Here is a 19,714-nt window from a genome sequence, read left to right as displayed (position 1 = left end):
GGAAGGGGCGTGACTTCGCCACTCTATTGGTTTGTTCTACACCGCAGGGATTCCCCATGAAGCATTGTGACCGGTTGCCATGGTTATCTCCGTGCGGTTAATTTGCAGTTGCGGTGCAAATTAGGATGTTGTCAGCTTAGTTACATTAAACTGTAATCAGAAAAAGCGGTTATATGCTGTATAGACCCTAGAGTATCCGTGGTATAAAGGCTGGGACGAATTTCGAATTATAAATATGTTGAAAGTATGGACCGCCGCGGTTCCCATTGAAACAATGGCGCGGCGTTTTTTTCCTTACGGTTTTCGTTTGCTTATTTTTCCTAAACGGTTATGAGTGCACACCCCCACCAGCAATTATACACTAGGAATGGCTGAAGTTAGGGTTTATCTTTTCACATTTTACTGTACAGTTACGTTGGTTTTACCATCCTGTTAAAGCTTCTCGTGTGCTTTAGTCTGATAGAGGTGCATCATGACATAAAGCAACTTCAACAGGTGATTTACAATCGTGTCCATAAACTCAACTCAGACTATATCGCTGTGGTTTTCATGAATATGTTGTAAAATTAAGATATTTCTGTTAATCAAAACCAAATATTGTTTGGAGATAATTGCTTACATGGAAACATGTAAAAAATAAAACTAAGTTCATTATTCAATAAGTTTGTATTCTAAAAAGCTATAAGGGCCATGCCCATAGCCAGCTGTGAGATCACAAAATGTTAGAGCTAAAAAGGATTTGGAAACTAAATCCCCCCCCCCCCCAGCCTGATACACACTGGGTATTTCGCACACTGGACACTGGCCCACCAGTCCCACATCACATTCACACCCTTTCATATGTACAAAAAACGATTCAGAAAACAGTGCTTAAAATGTTGATAAACCGCAGCTAAACTATTGAATAAACTTTAAAGTTAAAAGCACCATAGGAGTCAGTTTAGTTAGCATTAGCCAACTTAGCATTAGCATGGCTAGCGGTAGTCACTAAGAATCAGGATGGAGTTGCCTTCTCACTTTATGACACAGTGAGTCAGCATCGCCATCATCAGCCTACTGTTTCATGTCCTGGGATTGGCACCTAGCGTTAGCATTGTCCCAAAGGCTAAGACAGCTTCGGCTGGTCACTGGTCGCTGCATCTGTGTGTGTTCCAACATTTACTGTCCGTTTTGGAACAGTGCCTTTATCTGTTGAGATCTGAGCAGAAAAGGATTGTGGGGATTTTCCCTGAGGATTCGTGATGGAGGGATGAAAAACCCTGCCTGGGGACCATGACAACCTGGTACTATGGTCAGCTGAGAAGGAAAGAGAGAGAGAGGTGAGTTTCTATCAAAAGTTCTCGCATATTGAACCACATTATAAAAAAATAAAATTGCTAATGTAGGTGCCTTTTATCCAGTGTAAAAAATCGTTACTTCATTATTTTGGGATCTTTTCGAGATCTGGCTTTTCCACTTTAAAATGTACAACTTTAAATTGTGCATAAAAAGAGAGAGCAGGGAGCACAGAGACAGAGAGAGACAGAGAGAGGCAGACGGTACCCTAGAGGAGGAGCTCTCCATCAGCTGTGTTGCAGAGCGTCAACACAGATCCGGCTGCCAAGCAGGCTGACCAGCAGCAGCCGGACAGTGAGAACCAGACCAGGACTTGCGGAACACGGGTCTGGAACACAGCAGGTTTTCACTCTGAAAACATCTCTCTACATACAGTATTTTGTAATTGCAGAAAATAATACTTTTTGATGACATATTTAAAGGTGTTTTTGAGTGAAGTTAGCTAGAAATGCCATAGCCATCAGCCAGCATTAAGGGAGTGGAATGCTCTGAGAATGTCTGTTCCTGGTTGACTGAAATGTGATTGACGGCGTGGGGAGGACAGACTGACCTATAGCAGTGCTTCGGGTTGCGTTGAAGGGCACCGCCTGCTCAGGGCAGAGGTCACAGTGGTCGGCGCAGGAGGGACAGACCAGCATGCCGTTATAGACCCAGCCGCTCAGACGCACACTCACACTGATCAGCTGACCAGGACGCACGCATGGGAACGAGCGCTCCTCCACGTACACAGCCAGACCCTGGTGCGAACACACCACCTACACACACACACACACACACACACACACAATTTGTTGAGATAAACAACCGCTTTTCAGCAGCGCACCTGAAGGATTTCCGCACATGGATGTGTTCCTTTCAAATAGTGCTGTAGTCAACCAAAAAAAACCCTCAATATATGCATTGATTTTCAAATCTGCACGTTCTATCTAGGTAAACTAGATGAACTCTAGAGTGCAATCTACTCTTAATTGTATCCTTAGTTGGGGAAATGTACAATCTTTTTGTTCTGTGTTGCGTGATTCATCTTGCATGGAATGATTATGTTGGGGCCTGATTCTGTCTGTGTCACGGCCGGGCACAGATTGGGTCTGCCCACACTTCCTACCTACACAGGTAATCAGGATAGGGTTTCTTTGAGAAAGAGCTGGCGGAAGCAGGAGGGATACTTTTTATTTTACCATGATTCATGAATCATGAATAGTAAAACGTGAACGTTACCGTGGGCATCAGGGATAATGTAGTTGTTTTAAGTTAATAAACGTTATTTAAAAATAATCTGCGCCTCTCCTGCTCCGGTCTTAGCGACTCCACGCCAATTGAAATGCTACGGAAGCTGCAACATTCTTAAAGGACAATTTCACCGGCCAATATAGTAGCCAATCAGCGTTCACTCCCTGAGGGAGGTAACATAACAGCCAATCAGCGTTCACTCCCTGCAGTCCAGAGGGAACTGCAGCATGGAGAAGTGATTGTTGCCATTTGCGGACTCCCGGAGCGCTATATCTAAATAATATAATATTTATATAGGTATCTATAGAATATAATATTGTATTATATTATTATTATATATCCTTTTTTCTTTATATTATAACATTTAGATATAGAGCTCCAGGTCTCCCGCCGGAGCTCCGGGAGTGTTCTAGAGTATCGTATAGAACACGGCCAAAAGCTGTGTGCACCGGATGATATTATGAATAAACGACTGCTTCTCTGGTACTACATCATTGCTTCTTTAGCGTTCGTGTGATCTACAGGTCACACGGTCACGTCAAAATCCATACCGTAGTGCAAATTCACACCGGTGTACTCTCTACCGTTTATACCATACACCCCTAAGTCCCACCCACGGGCAGTGATCTGTTATGTGCTTGTAGTTTTTTAGAGCCCCCTCCCCCTTCACTTCCTACTACAAATGACGCAAAAATCTTAATTTTACATCATTTAAAGCAGAAAGTGTTAGAGGTAGATACGGATCTCTCCCGTCTCAAGGGGAAAAAATGGAATGATGCAAGACCATTAAAAAATACAACCCTTTAATATCAGTGTCCCTATAATATCACGCAAGTGCTGTTTGGAAGAAGTCCGGAGTTCAGATCCGCACGGTCCGAGTCGAGCTCGGTTACAGCTTCAATGTAGGCCTTTCATTCTAACAAAGCCAAAACACTTCTTAACCAAATGCTGCCAAACCAACGACTTAATGACCTGGTGTCAATGACTGTAGCCGAGTGAATGTTCAGCATAAAGACAAGTTATCATCCTTAAGTTGGGCGGGTTCAAAGTTTTGGAATCTGGTGTTTTTGACCTCCTGGCTTATACGTCTTTTAGTCCAATCAACCATACGATTATTAAAACAGAAACGACAGAGCCTTCAATCTTTTTTTCTTTATTCATAATTAATATGTGTGTTAAGTAGTTGAGTTGAATAGTGTGCTCGCGTGCGGGTGTGCATGTACCTTGTAGCAGCCTGACCCCCAGTCAGGGTAGGTCATCTTCTTGTCACACTGCTCCATGCTGAAGGCGGACCGCTGGTACACACACACCGAGTCTGGACCGTAGTGCTCAACTGCATAGTTCCTCCACCACTCTGCAGACACCATCACACTGGTCAACAGACCTTACACAACTGGGCACTTTCAACAGCAATTCAAATCAAGGGATCAATCAAGGAATAAAGGAAGGCCTCTGGACTTCCAAACTAAACCCTATTTTCCCATCATTCATTGGGGTCAATACCTACTTATCTTTCAGTCGGCATAGCGAACAACCGCTTCCCTTAAATCTTCTCTGATGCGCATCATTCGCAATATATTATTGAAATAATGGAGTTATATCATAGACGCATGATCCCTCATAAGAGTTCAGCCTCCAAGATCATTCAATCCTAGGGATGGGCACGAGTAGTAAATTCCAAACTCGAGTGATCGAAGGAATTCCTCGAGGATCAATATCATCTCATCTCATTTTCGTCCGCTTATCCGGGGTCGGGTCGCGGGGGAACAGCTGAAGCAGGGGGCCCCAGACCTCCCTTTCCCGGGCCACATTGACCAACTCTGACGGGGGGATCCCGAGGCGTTCCCAGGCCAGTGTTGAGATATAATCTCTCCACCTAGTCCTGGGTCTTCCCTGAGGTCTCCTCCCCACTGGACGTGCCTGAAACACCTCCCAAGGAAGGCGCCCAGTGGGCATCCTTGCCAGATGCCCGAACCACCTCAGCTGACTCCTTTCTAATTAAAGGAGCAGCGGCTCTAATCCGAGTTCCTCACGGATGGCTGAGCTTCTCACCCTATCCCTAAGGGAGACGCCAGCCACCCTTCTGAGAAAACTCATCTCGGCCGCTTGTACCCGCGATTTCGTCCTTTCGGTCATCACCCAGCCCTCATGACCATAGGTGAGGATAGGAACGAAGATCGACCGGTAGATCGATACATCGATACTTTTCGTTACAACGGTGCGGTAAAGCGAACGCAATACCGCCCCCGCTGCTCCGATTCTCCGGCCAATCTCACGCTCCATAGTACCCTCACTCGCGAACAAGACCCCGAGCTACTTGAACTCCTTCACTTGGGCTAAGGACTCATTTCCTACCCGGAGTAAGCAATCCATCGGTTTCCTGCTAAGAGTCATGGCCTCAGATTTAGCGGTGCTGATCCTCATCCCAGCCGCTTCACACTCGGCCGCCAGCCGAGGATCAATTGAGTACTCATTAAATCAAATCTATTTTTAGAATGCAACGCATCTGCAGCAGGAATAGGCCTGATGATGAACGGCAATATTACCAACCAAACATGTAATGCTTATTCTCCATCAAAACAGTCAGAGTTATCAGAGTATTCATTATTTATTTTTGCAAACGTTCAAAACACATTTTCCTTACAAAAATAAATATGCGTCTCACAATTTAAATCACGTCGAACCAAGGCCTGTAACAGTTTTAAAAAAAACGAAACAAGTAGCCTAACCATTGCAAATAAATGCTTAAAGCTGCAAATAAAACGGCAGCAAATGGACTATGTAAATACTCAGCGTTGTGATCTTCTCTACACGCCCGGGATTACAGCTGCGTCTTGCGGCGGTGAAAATAGCCGATACACTTTCACTTTCACAGTTGCTGCGGGTCTGCTTTCCCGAACTCACCGTTGTGTTTCAGGAGCATATGTTGCCGCATAGTACTTTCTGGTAGCTCGATTTCGCTTGGCATATTTTACATTTCACCTTATGATCTCCTATTTCTTTAAAGTATTTCAATTCTTCGCTGCGCTTTGCTTTAACCGCAATCTCTTAACTTTTTGAATTCTGGCGTGCCTGCACACGGCACGGAACGCGCCATGGAAATGGATGCATTTAATTTTCTTTGTGCCCACGTCATTCGTTAGTGGCGCCGACAGAAAATTGATACATTTGCTTCAGAAAACTTTGTTTGTGTGTGTATATGCAAACTCGAATTTGCCTGTCCACCAACCGAGTTCATTTGTAACGAGGAGTACTCGAGTAATCGATTCCTCATGCCCATCCCTATTCAATCCTTAAAGAGTTACATTGGTTGTCAGTGAATAAGAGGATTCTGTTGATCTAGTGCTGGAAGGTTGTTTCTTCGTCCTTAACTCATAGTGGCCACTCATATTGCCTTTTAACTACTGCCGAGGTCTCAGAACTTATGAGAGTTACTGGTTTGGAATTGTCTCTGTACTAGAATGAACGTATACAAGGCTATTAATTAACTGAATGGCTTGATTCACTCTGACCACTCTCTGGTCTGGTCTCCCAGTTGCTGCTCTGTTTGTGTGCATCTCTGACCAGTCAAGTCTCCCAGTTCCGGCTCTGTTCGTGTGTATCTATGACCACTCTAGTCTCCCTGTTGCTGCTCCATTCGTGTGCATCTCTGATTGGGTGGGTAGTGGTACGAACAAATTTAGCAGGCTCCACTGAACCAGCACCATAAAGGCTAGATAATCTGCAGCAGTTCCAATAAAACCCTCCCTAAGCATGCCTTCCGCTGATGTCAGACTCGGGATGCAGAGTGCTCAGAGACGTAGACGTGGTGCAACTGAACTGCAGCTTAAAGGGACCAGGGGCCGGTTGCACCAACTGGGCGTAACTAAGCCTGGTCGTAACTGCTAAGTAGGTCTTAGTTAAGACCTGGCGTTAGAATGGAACTAATGCCGGTTGCACCAACGGGATTTACGCCTGGTCTTAACTACGCCCGGTCTTAGCCATGCGCGGCCATGTGAATGTTCCATGGAATGCACATATCACGCGTTGCTAGGATACCTCGTGACAACAGCTGTTTACTATTTTACTTGACATGCTGTTGGACACCGAAATAAATAATTCATTCGTTCATTCATTGTCATTCATCCATTGTGTTAATGCCTGTAAAAACAGTACAACACTGCAAACGAATATAATTAAAATATGTATTTGTAATGTCTGGTTCACAACGAGCAGGCATTTAGACGGGAATGGTTCTTTTGGACAGAAGCAATGCATTGAACATCATCAAATGACAAGGAGCTAAATTTAGTTGTTTTGAGACTGTAGGAGAGATTTGTTGAATGTGTCGGCCTATATAAAACATATAAACATAGTTAAAACAACATTCACAACTGATTATAAGTTGAGAACGGACTAATCGGCCAGCGATATCTTCCCGACAGGCGGTCGATCTGTGAACACTGATCATATCGCCGGCTGTGTTTTGAAATGCCCCGTTTAGCGAAGCGCAATGAGCAGATGGTGGTAGTGCTGCATTGGATTGGATAGTAATATAGTAAATATAGTAATTGCTATAGAAACAGCCTGGAATTTCAACTCTACGCCTGCCCCTGACCAGGCGTAGGATTTACGCCTGGTCTTAGTGAAAAGAACGCTAAGCCCAGTTGGTGCAACCGGCGTAACAGTTAGGTTGGACTTAGAACGCCAAGTTACGACCAGGCGTAGTTAAGACCAGGCTTACGCCCAGTTGGTGCAACCCACCCCAGGGTAGTAGCACTAGTAAATAGCGTCTATTCCCAGTAGTATGGAGCACTGGTAGTATGTAGTACTAGTAAGAAGTGAGTATTCCTGGTAGTATGTAGTACTAGTACCTGGCTGGTTCTCTGGTACCCTGCAGTAGGAGTTTCTCTGGTATTCTCCGCTGAGGTGCCAGCTGAACTCCTGGCTGAAGGGGCAGTAGTCAGCAATCTCCACAGCGCCCCCGTAATACGGGAGCTCCTCCGCAGCCACGCCCTCGATCTGATCAAAGTACTGACGCACACCTTGAGCTGAGTAAGTATGTACCTGGTGCTCTTGGGATAGTGCGTGCGTGCGTGCGTGCGTGCGTGCGTGCGTGCGTGCGTGCGTGCGTACCTGATATTCGGAGGGCAGTGTGTGTGTGTGTGTCTGCAGGTTGCAGACCGCCACCGCCTGCTGGTCCTGTCTGCAGCTGAGCCGGAGGGGAGACGACCTCACCGTGTCACAGAATGGAGTCGCAGGAACCCGCCTGCACACACACACACACACACACTGTATCGTGTTTTGGAGTACTGTAGCGTGTTGAGGAGTACTGTAGCGTGTTGTAGGGTACTGTAGCGTGTTGTAGCGTACTGTAGAGTGTTAAAGGGGACTGTTAGTGTGTTGTAGCATACTGCAGCATGTTGCAGAGTACAGTAGCTTGTTGTAGAGAACTGTAGCGTGTTGTAGAGTATTGTAGCATGTTGTAGCGTACTGTAGATTGTTAAAGAGTACTGTAGAGTGTTGTAGCGTACTGTAGCGTGTTGCAGAGTACTGTAGCGTACTGTAGAGTGTTGTACTGTAGCGTGTTGTAGAGTACTGTAGAGTGTTGTACTGTAGCAGAGTACTGTAGCATGTTGTAGAGTGCTGTAGCGTGTTGTAAAGTAGTGTACTGTAGCTTATTGTAGACTACGGGAGATTTAAAGAGGACTGTAGCATACGGTAGAGTGTTAATGAGGACAGTAGCATGTTGTAGCGTACTGTAGCGTGTTGTAGAGTACTGTAGCATGTTTCCGTAGCATGTTATAGAGTGTTGTAATGTGTCATAACATGTTTGTAGTATCATAGGCCCTGTGTAAACAAGAACGGTTTACAATGCTTTTGATATTGCCACAAATAATGTTTAACAATAGTAATAAAAGGTCCAGGAATATTAAGAAAAGTAGACACAGCAAGCAATGCGGCAGATACAGCCTATAGTACCCTCCCTCTGGGGGGGCTGTATAGTTCAACCGCTCCTGCTAGTCTTGACAAGGACAACATTGTTTTGCATTACGATATCCACTAGTTTATAATTCACAAATCAAGATATTCAAAATCCCTTGGTAAAGGAGCCGCAATACGGGAAACAGCAGGTCCTGCTGTGTTGAAGTGACCCCTGACCTCTGCTTCTGTTTGTCCATCCAGAACTTGCAGCTCTTCATGACGAAGTCACAGCCGAGACCCCGCCCCCAATCGAGGCGCTGGGCGTGGCTGTAGTCGGCATGGTACCAGCCTGTGTCCTCCATGAGCGCCAGCGTCAAGCGGGAAAACACCCGGTTCTGAGTGTGGGAACCCGTCATCGCCTCGTTCTGTCGCCAAGGAAACACACTTACACTGTTTCACTGTTCCTAGAGTTCTGCTACCTTAACTAGAACAACGTGCTCATTAACTTACCTAAGCAAACTTAACCATCTCTAATAACCTGAACCAACGTCCTCCAAAGCAGAAGAGACATCTGTCTGTAGTTCTGACCACTGACACCTGTTGCGTGAACAGTGAGGGGTCAGCAGACACAGTCCATAGGAGGGCATCCATGGCCCAGCAGGGCATCCGTGGCCTACTGGTTAAGGAGTTGGACCGGCAACCAGAGGGTGGCCAGTTCAAATCCTGACCGGTAGGCAAAAATGTGGACAGGGGGAGTTTTTGTGCAGCACACTCCTACGTCCTCACGGATAGTTATCCAAAGGATAACTTAACTTAAAAGACAGACTGACCTCCAGGAGTCGTTTCTCCCAGTGGTTGAGCTGGGTTCCCGCTCCTCCCTGGTTCTCTAGCTCCATGCCCTCCAGGACAGGACAGTTGAAGTGTCTCCGGGCCTCCTCCTGCGCACGCACGCAAACACACACACACACACACACACACACACACACACACACACACACACACACACACACACACACACACACACACACACACACACACACACACACACACACACACACACACACACACACACACAGCTGTAAAGTGATGCAATGGTCTACAGGGCCAAATTAGTTCTACAAAAAGAAAGCTATGTTTTAACGTTTAATTGACCCCATGTTGCAGCTGATGAGGGGTATTGTTGTATATTAAATGCTTCACACACGCCATGGCGTTATTTTATAAGTGTCCAGGAAACCTAACCCTCTTTTGGAGGCAAACGTCAAAACGAACAGAAAGGAGAGAACCATAACCCTCACTCGAACCTCGGCCCAAACAGAGCTCCACATCCACACCCATCTCCCCCCTAGGAAACCCTTTGACATCAGACGTTCAGAGCAGCGTGGAGCCTTCTCACGCTGGCTGACGGACTGCCAAAGAGTTTTACTCCTGCTTCCCTTAAATAAAGATCATATTTCAGTAATAGGGAAAAGATTTCATAGATTACTGTGTTGAAGACATATTACCACGCAAAAGGAAAGAAAAAAAAAGCTGGAATCAAAGCTTCAAAAACATACACTAATTGTAGATATCCTACCTTTCCCCTTTTTTTATTCATTGTTTGTTTTCTAGAATGTATTTTTGTCCTTGGTTTGTGTTAGTTACATTTTGATGATGCTAAATCATTGCCTGTTATTGGATCATTGCTGTCAATTTGATATATTAAATGAACCGTTATTGGATAACAGTCTTACAAGTATTGGAGCCCAGGAGGACGAGAATGACACCTTGACTGTTCATCAAGGTGTCAATCGATGGGGATCCTTATGATAAACAAAATTTATATTAAGATATTTGTTTTAATACACGCACACACTCATGAGTATGTTAACATTCGCACAAACAAACCCCTCCCTCTCACCACAACACGGGGCGTGACCAATAGATGGACCTGGTGTCTGATCATGAGACCTCCTCTGACGTCCCAGAGGCGAGAAACAGAGCGGACCACTGCCTCGCTCCACTGGTACAAACCCAGGCTGAGGAGAGAGGTTAACAATGTACTGGTTACAAGATGGATAGAAAAGACAGATAGAAGTAAATATAAGAGAGAGAAGCAGTGTGTGGGGGTGACCTCTGACCTCTCGTTGAAGGCTGGCAGCCCACTAGCGTAGCGCGGCGTCAGGGGAGTTCCCTTGTCATCGTGGAAGAACGCAAACAGACCCGCTGAGAACCCCTAGAGGACAACAGCAGAATCAATGCTCACAAGATGGATAGAAAAGGCTGGCACTAATGTACAGTATGGAGTAGTAGGACAGAGTCACTGCTCAATGCTATACAGTATGTAATAGGAGGAGGAGGAAGATCCACAGCTCACTGCTGTACAGTAGGAGGAGGTGAGGAGAGGGAGGAGCAGGGAAGGGACTGACCAGTGCATGGATGACCTCATGTTTGACGGTGGCCAACATGCCCTCAAACTCCTGGGGCTCGGAGGAGATCATAGAGGGACACAGGTTGGCGTAGCCAGCCACCGGCCTAGAGGGAGACAACATTCTTTAAACATTTATCCCACAGGTAAAAATATGGCCCGGGACCCTTTGACGAAGACCGGCCTGCAACAGAGCAGGTCACAGATACTACAAAAACTCACTTTGGAATCACTCCCGGCTTCACCAAATGTTTTCCAGAACAAATGTATATCTATTTTGCATATTTGTATTGGTTGGCAGTAGGGATGACCTACCTATGCCACTCAACAAGCAACAAGCCATATCTTTCGACAATGAAAACCCCTTCTCTTGGCTCTTTAATTAAAGTGCATGTTATCCAGCCTGAATGCGAAAGATTTGAGAGAATGGGTTTTGGGGTCTAGGAAGGAGTTATCCCCATGGTTACGACCCACTGCAACTTTGAAAGGTTTAGTAGGTAGCCCATGTAGCCTATATAATGAGGGATGTTGTTTATGAAATGCCCCACACATTGTGGAGTTCTAATAAAAGAAGCATAACTTTCTCTCAGGCATGAACATCAAAATCAACCACTGCCCAGCCGGAGCTTCACAGCCACACGCACAGACGACAGCCGACAACACTGACAAAATATTGTATAGTATACTATTAGCATAGTATAGTACCGGTCTAGCGTGGTCTCCAGCTGGCTGTGCTCTGCATAGTATTATGCCCCTTTTCAACCGACAGAACCAGCTCAACTCGCCTCGACTCAGCCTGCCTTTTTTTGCGTTTCCATCGCCAAAATGTGGTACCTGGTACCTGGTACTTTTTTAGTCTCACCTCCGTCGAGGTTCCAAGAGAATTGATCCGATACTTTTGTGTGACGTAAACAGGCTGCTGGCCACTGATTGGCCAGAGAGTGACACAACTGGACGAGCGTGATGTCCGAGCCTGAAACCCGACACCAGATGTTGTGCCGAAAATGGAATCCCTGTCTGAAACCGCAGCCCCTCTCCGCGTTATAGTAGTGTTTATAACATATCGTCATAAGATGTTAAACTTATCACAGAAAGAGATATGTACGATTTCTTCTTCTGACGAAAAGAGGGTTTATAGTTTATAGCAGTGTTTATATCATATCATCACAAAATGAGCAACTTGTCACAGAAAGCGATATGCAAGCTGTCGCATTCAAGATAATAAAATACTACGAGGGCACTAAAATCCGTAATCGTTAACAATTCATACATTTATGCTTGATGTGACCCTAGAAAGCACAGACAAAATAAGCGAAAGCGCGTTCGCGCCGAGAGGGGGTGCGATTTCATATGGGGATTCCATTTTCGGCATTACACGCGTGCTTTGCGACCCGCCCATGTTGAAGAGGTACTATTCTAGATGGAAACACGACGTGCCTGAAACCAAACTAAGTCGTGCCATGCCAAGTCGTGGCAAGTTGAGCTGGTACTGTCGGTGGAAAAGAGGCATTAGTATAGTATTAGTATGGTTAATATGATGGTATTAGTATGGTTAGTATAGCATTGGTCTAGAGTGGCCTCTAGGGTTGGATGATGTCCCCTAAATTGGCAGTTGACGATGTCTACAGTAAAACATCAAGACAATGATGTCTTCATCGTAAGGTGGGGGAGTTTAGCACTTTTTACAATCTATTTACACAATATTTTTTTTACTTAAAAACTATAATTGGGTTATTTTACTAACCTAACTAATTACTCATCCAGGCTTTTGCACGCAAGAAAAAAAAAAAAGTAGCTTCCACTTAAGAAGATTTGAAACAATGGTGTTGTGTGCAAGCTCATGTGTGATCCATGCAAAAGATGGGCGACCAATCTTCATGATCACTTGCGTGTGCGCCACGCAGAAGTTAATAGAAATTATGATAAACAAAATATCACAGAGCATAAATCAGGTTTGTGAACGTATACAATGTCTGATGTCAATTTGCAATATGCAAATTGTGTCGGCGTCGGCCCAATAACATTTTTTAAATTAAGATATTGATGATGCCTGCCTCCTCTTTGCAACGGAATTTGTTTAAGATATAAAACCATTTAATTTAACATACACTCAAAAACGTTTTTTTTTTTTTTTTTGGAAACTAAAATTCGTGTTTCCGCAGTTTGCTTTCCTGGTATTGAGCGGGTCTGCAGGATCGCACTCTGCGCAACCCAGTCAGAAAAAAATGAATGGTCAGAGTCACGTACGATTACGTACTCAACGCTGTCCAAGCATTGGTGGTGAAGGCAACTTTCTCCGCTAAGGAGAGGATCTCATGGAGGAAGGCTGCTGCTTCGCTGTACATTTTCTCCAGCCGCATAGTTTGGCGACATGGCACTGTGTAGTCTGGCTCGGGAAATGCGATCAGGCCGCGGGAGACTAACACGTCACGTCTCTGGCATAGGCTGCCGTATTTAAAATAGCATTCATATGCATTAGTTATATTCTCAATTTAATTTACAGAGCAATCCCTGCGATGGTGACTCCATCGGGACGATGACATCGTCAATCGGCACAACCCTAGTGGCCGCCGGCTGGCTGTGCTCTGTATAGTATAAGTATAGTATAGAATTAGTATAGTTCAGGATTAGTATAGCATAGCATAGTATTAGTGTAGTATAGGATAGTCTGGTATTAGTTTCGTTCTAGCGTGGCCTCCAGCTTGCTGTGTTCTGCATAGTATAATTATAGTATCGAATTATTATAATGTTAGTTAAGTATAAGTGGAGCATTAGTATAGTATAGTGTAGTAATAGTATAGTGTAGTTTTAGTATAGTATTAGTATGGTATAGCATTAGTACCAGTCTTGCTTGGCCTCCAGCTGGCTGTGCTCTGCATAGTATTAGTATAGTGTTAGTAAAATGTAAAGTATAGTATTAGTATAATCGTATTGGTATAGAATAGAGTAGTGTTGGTACCAGTCTAGCGTGTTCTCCAGCTGGCTGTGTTCTGTATATTATTAGTATCTATAGTGTTAGTATAGCATAGTATTAGTGTAGTGTAGTATTTCATTATTATTACGCTATCACGCTAGACCATTGTTTTGGTCTAACGTGGCCTCCAGTTGGCTGTGTTCTGCATAGTATTAGTATAGTGTAGTACGAGTATAGTATTAGTATAGTGTAGTGTTAGTATCGTATAGTATTAGTACGATAGTATAGTACCAGTCTAGCATTGCCTCCAGCTGGCTGTGTTCTGTGTAAATTAGTGTTAGTATTAGTATAGTATAGTAACGTATAGTATTAGTACCGGTCTAGCGTGTTCTCCAGCTGGCAGTAAGCTGCATAGGCTATGATGTTCTCCTGACCACAGCGTTCTGTCATCACTCCGCTGACGTAGAGGATGAAGTCGGAGTGCTCCACACCTACGCCGTCTGGGGGCCCCTGGGGGCCACAGGACGTCCCTGACTCACTGCAAACCTTACACTGCTGCAACGAAACAATACTTCAGTATTAATAAACTTTACACACCTCACAATGCTGCAACACAACAATATTATAGTATCAATACTCTGTAGACACTTAACACTGCTGCTACATAGTACTAGTATCAACACTACAATACTACAGTATTAATACCCTGTCAGCGACTGCTCTGTAATTGTTGTGCAATAAAACCATCTTGAATCGTGAAATTAATACCCTGTACAAACTTAACACTGATGCTACATGGTACTAGTATCAACACTACAATACTATAGTATTAATATCCTGTAAACAATTTACACTGCTACAACACAGTGCTATTATCAACACTACAATACTATAGTATTATACACTTACTTTTTATTATTATCATTATTATATTTATTTTTTATTATTTAAGTCTCAGCTTTCCTACTTGTGTTTCTCATATACTTTTACTTTCTCTTTTATTGCACTGTTGGAGGAGCCCAAGACTAAAGAATTTCATTGCCAGCGACTGCTCTGTAATTGTTGTGCATATGACAATAAAACCATCTTGAATCTTGAAATTAATACCCTGTACACCCTTAACACTGATGCTACACAGTACTAGTATCAACACTACAATACTATAGTATTAATACCCTAGGGCCCTATGAAATCCGTTTTATTTTTTTCCAAATACCGTTTAATTTTTTTCCAAATTTTGTTTTTACCGTTTTAATTTTCATGAATTCCGTTTTTACACTTAAAATCATCAGAACGAGTGTCAAATAAGTGCCAACGAATAAAATGTAATCAGATAGAAGACTACATTTATTAAAACATCACAACATTGCTCTGTTTTTAGTGCTTCAAATAAAAACATGACATAAATATTAAAGTGCTTATAAATTATTTTTTTATAAACCTCAATTGTGGTTTGAAGGGGCGTGCCCTGGCTACAGCGTTCATTGTTTTTTATATGGATTTTGGACTTCAAGTGGTCATCGCACGTATCTTTGCGTTTCCAATCGATAGTATGTTGACATATTCTACAAAACAGCTGATCACCTGAGTGATAGAAGTGTTTTGGATATTGTTCGGCTTTGAATTTGGGGTTAGAACCGAATTACGGGCGCTTCAACTTCTTCTTCGGCTTCTTGTTAGGAGCGGGACCTATTGTTTGCGTGGTGGACCGGGGATTTTTTAACATTGTTGTGGGAGTGACTGCTAAACATTCAGTGACGTTAATGTAACCTGTGTTGTTTCCCTTTTCCCTCGAAACTGAATTTCACCAAAATAATGGCGAATTCCGCTGCATTCCGCTGCATATTGTAAATGTGACGTGTGATGTGCCTTGTCCCTGTTGCATGTTATATGTGCTGAAGAACAGGAACCTGCTGGAAATCAGTTATTTTACTAAGACAGGCCCGTTTTAAATTGTAACTTTGTTACTTTTAATACTTTCCTGCTTAATAAAAAAAAAAATTATCAGTAGATTCCGTTTTTATTGTCCGATTCCGTGATTCCGTCCGCGTTTTCGTTATCTCGGAATTCATAGGGCCCTAATACCCTCTACACACCTAAAACTGGTATTAGTGTGAATAGCTGTGCAGGTACAGGTGAGGTCTGCTGAACCCACAGGTGTAGTGACAGGCGTTATGCAGTACCAGCTGCTGACCTGCAAGTGGTGCTGTGGGACGATGACGGGTCCACAGCGGGTCTGCTCTGCACACGCCCCCTGGCAGTAGCGATGAGGGTCGCCCCTCTTCCTCAGGTAGCGTCCACTAGCACACTGCCTGGAGACATAGGAACTAATTAAAACTCTTGTAGTCATTTAACACAATTCAGTCATTCATTCAGTCATTAGTCACAACTCAAAACTCACCTGTTCAAACTCGCACACAACGTCTAACTGATCACTGTTTTGATTGTTTGTTTGTTTTGTCTTGTTTTTTTTTTATTGTTTTTTTATTTATTATGTTTATTTATTTATTTTTTCCACAATGTCTTGTTTTTTTTAAACGATTTATGATGACTATATGCTCTGTAAGGTGACCTTGGGTGTCTTGAAAGGCGCCTCTAAATTAAATGTATTATTATTATTAACATTATATAACTTATGGACCCATTACATTATTAGCTGCTTCGTTTTGATGGTCAGCCTCACTTGTAAGACTTAGTAAAGGTGTTTGCTGTACCACTAAATGTAAATGTGAGAGACAGGAAGTGGGGCATTGGGAGGGAGGAACGGGAAGGGAAGAACCTTGGAGTGGTACCTGCTTAGCAGCAGCAGTCCCACACGGTGTCGGACACTGAAGACCTTCTGAAGGTACTCAATGGCCTGAGGAAACAGCTTGTCCTGGGAGCAAACAGGTAGAATATGAATACACATGCACGCTAACAAATCTTGATTGGTGCTCTGTTTTCAGTCAGCTCACCTTCACAAGCCTCCGTTTATCAGCTGTTAGTCTGAGAGAGAGAGAGAGAGAGAGAGAGAGAGAGAGAGAGAGAGAGAGAGAGAGAGAGAGAGAGAGAGAGAGAGAGAGAGAGAGAATGTTGATGGATTAAAAGCCAAATTACAAGTCAAGCAGCCAGTTGGCTTGGTCGACATGATTGAAACAGTGCAAACTCACTGGTCGACACTGGAGTCGTAGATGATCTTCATCTTCAGACGAAGGTCTTCAGGAGAGCTCCTCTTTGTCAGGCGGTCTGACCTCAGGTTCACCTGGAGGACCACCTGGAAGAGGGCGGGGTGGGGGGATTTACACAATTTGTTGCTAGACTACACACCACCGCTCTGTTGCTAGGTTACACACATCCTCCTGTTGCCGTGTGAAGGTAAATAGAGTTACATATTCATCCGAGGTGACAGTAGAGATGCCATGTAGGGTATATGTTTAAAAGCCGTTTTAGATCCGATTTATCTTGCCTGCAGTCATCCTCACAGTACCGGAATAGAAAGTTAGCCCAAATCACGGCTTCATCCCCTCCCCTTCCCAACCTGTGCTCAACTAGAGTAAACACCTCACTGAGCTGGTACTCGATGTGTAATACCTCATAGAAGGAGTCAATGCAAGCCAATACAAGCACCTAGCCCCACTAGATACCAGTGCCGTTACTAGGCTGTTTCATTCGGGGCTAAAGCCCGAATCTTATTTAATTAGCCCCGAATCTCACTTTTTTGTAAAAAAAATTAAACTACTTTCCGACTGTCCTTGAACGCCCCTTGTTTACCTCAGTGTCTACAACAGGTTAGTTGAAAGCACAAGCTCTAGATTTCACTATGTCCTATTATTTGTCCGTAATTCTTAGATCATGGTGAAGTCATTGACCGGTTCGCCCAAGTCAGACCAAGTTACCCACTTATGCTCAAAGGACAAAAGCCCAAAGAATGGAGCATGAAACAGTTAGATAGCAACATGGAATGAAGGAAGGCAAATGCAGAGAAAGAAAGTAAAAAGTCAAGTACTACTAAAGCATACAAAATTTGTCGGACTAAGCCCCGGACGCTTCAGATACCTAGAAACGACCCTGCAGTATACTGCCCAAGTGCCCAGTATACTAGTAGTATTGCTCACTGCCCAGTATACTAGCAGTACTGCTCACTGCCCAATATACTAGTAGTAGTGCTCACTGCCCATTATACTAGTAGTAGTGCACACTGCCCAGTATACTAGTAGTACTCTTCTGTACCTCGCTAGGAGCCGGGACGTGGTGGCCGAAAGCTCCCTGGACTAGCAGGGACCCGACTAGAACCAGAGACAGGACCCAAGCCCTATCCAAAGCCAGGACCCCGACCCGGGCCGAGGGCCGAGGGCACATCCTCGCTCCCCGACCAGCTGCTCTCTCATCGGTCCGCTGGCGGTCGCTCCATGCATCGGCTGCTGAGTGGAAATATCACGTCACTCCTCGACGGAATAAGAGATATAAGGGGTATTATTACGATCCTCCCCCGCGAATGGAAACGTTTCAATACAGCTGTGGATGTATTGTTGCAATAAGAAGAAGAACAAATATATTAAGAAGGTGGTTGAATTAAATGCTTAATTCTACGGACTGGCGCTACGGTCTGCTGTCTTCTTCTTCATCGGAGGACCAGAACGCTGCCCCCTGTTGGCCCGGAACAGAAGGCCAGAGCACTGCCCCTTGCTAACCTGGCTGCAGCACGCAGAGGCTCAACGTTACGTCTGAACGTCTGACTCCGCCTCCGCAGATCGAGGAGTGGGCTAAATGTGGGCGCTACCTACGGACAGAGTGGCGTAAAACCCACATTGTAGAATGTAGAATAACGTCAGTGGCGTTTCTACATGTAAAAAACAGATGAGGCTAATATTTTTTATTATTTTAAATGACGAACCAGGGTTCATGACGTCCCCCGTTTATTTTCACAGTCGTGGCGATCTTTGTAGACGTTGATGTAATGTTCTTATTCTTCTATAAATAAAACATCATTAATATAACTTGTGCTAGCTTCAGCTAGCTGTTTTTAATATACAACTCTTTCAGTCTACTTTCACTCTGCCGTACAACATACAGTCAATCCAGCATCTGTTGATGTAAGAGCTCCACCTAGTGTCAGCTCCTTTGTTAGCACTCATCATTACATCCCCCTTCCAAACAGGTGAGTATGACATTAAACACAACTCTGAAATAACTCTCAGTCTGAGTAACATTCAACATGTCAAAATTAGTGCAACAGACTATATTCCTTAGCACTTAGATTTTCTCTGTAACCAAATGTCCTAACAGTGCAAATAAAAAAAATTCTAGCTTATAGCCTAAATTATTGTCAGATTTGTGCTTTTGTCAGATGGTCACGCTTTTATGATCGCAATCACTGGTGTAGTCCAGGGTATACGCGGGTATACGGCGTATACCCACTTATTTTGCAGTCATCATTGCGTAAACCCACTTCTGAATCCCCCCAGATGCGCACCATTCAGCAGTATCTGCAAGCCAAATTTCCCTCTTTTTTGCGTTCACAGTACACCAAACGCGACGGGGCGACAAGATCCCATACAAGTGAACGTAGAGACGCGTATCGGGCGAATTTTTCGCGAGAGAAAACCGGCGTCAAGTTTTGATTTGTCGCGTCACACTTTGGCCGTCGACAAATTCGCTCGAGGTGAAATATTTCAACTTTGACGCGAATTTCGCGTGATGACAGCCAATCAGCGTTCAACAGCGTGGCCACTGAGTGACATATGTAACGTAACAGGCAATCAGCGTTCAACCGGCCAACTCAGTGCAGCGCAGTCCGGGGTGAACTGCAGCATGGAGGAGAAAGTGAATGTTGCCGTTTGCGACACCCGGAGCTCTATATATAATAGTATATAATATAATTGTATATATAATATCACGGCCAAAAGCCCTGTGTGCCATGACCCACGCTACTCTGCCTCTTATTG

The 19,714-nt window shown here is 44.2% G+C and overlaps 1 protein-coding gene across 3 annotated transcripts; it reads right to left on the bottom strand.

The window, feature by feature from the left end:
• Positions 1 to 284: 284 nt before the first annotated feature.
• Positions 285 to 18,438, bottom strand: lmln (leishmanolysin-like (metallopeptidase M8 family)). Of its 3 annotated transcripts, none has more exons than XM_030381645.1 (17): positions 18,000 to 18,438; positions 16,940 to 17,043; positions 16,745 to 16,775; positions 16,583 to 16,665; positions 15,985 to 16,102; positions 14,167 to 14,345; positions 10,878 to 10,983; positions 10,590 to 10,684; positions 10,370 to 10,487; positions 9,300 to 9,407; positions 8,707 to 8,894; positions 7,681 to 7,813; positions 7,419 to 7,566; positions 3,789 to 3,919; positions 1,886 to 2,090; positions 1,543 to 1,663; positions 285 to 1,296 (listed from the first exon to the last, which is right to left on the bottom strand). In XM_030381645.1, the coding sequence occupies exons 1-16, from the start codon at positions 18,126 to 18,128 to the stop codon at positions 1,563 to 1,565; spliced, it is 1,977 nt and encodes a 658-aa protein (XP_030237505.1). In that variant the 5' UTR covers positions 18,129 to 18,438; the 3' UTR covers positions 285 to 1,296; positions 1,543 to 1,562. The 3 variants fall into 3 exon arrangements, with proteins under 3 accessions (XP_030237505.1, XP_030237504.1, XP_030237503.1); XM_030381644.1 differs by having other exon boundaries at positions 7,419 to 7,578; positions 14,167 to 14,342; XM_030381643.1 differs by having other exon boundaries at positions 7,419 to 7,578; positions 18,000 to 18,437.
• Positions 18,439 to 19,714: the final 1,276 nt, after the last annotated feature.

The sequence above is a fragment of the Gadus morhua genome, chromosome 16 (genome assembly GCF_902167405.1).
Source record: "Gadus morhua chromosome 16, gadMor3.0, whole genome shotgun sequence".
In the NCBI taxonomy this organism is placed as follows: Eukaryota; Metazoa; Chordata; class Actinopteri; order Gadiformes; family Gadidae; genus Gadus; species Gadus morhua.
Note: the sequence above shows the minus strand (reverse complement) of the source record. Positions and strands in the feature narration are given on the sequence as shown.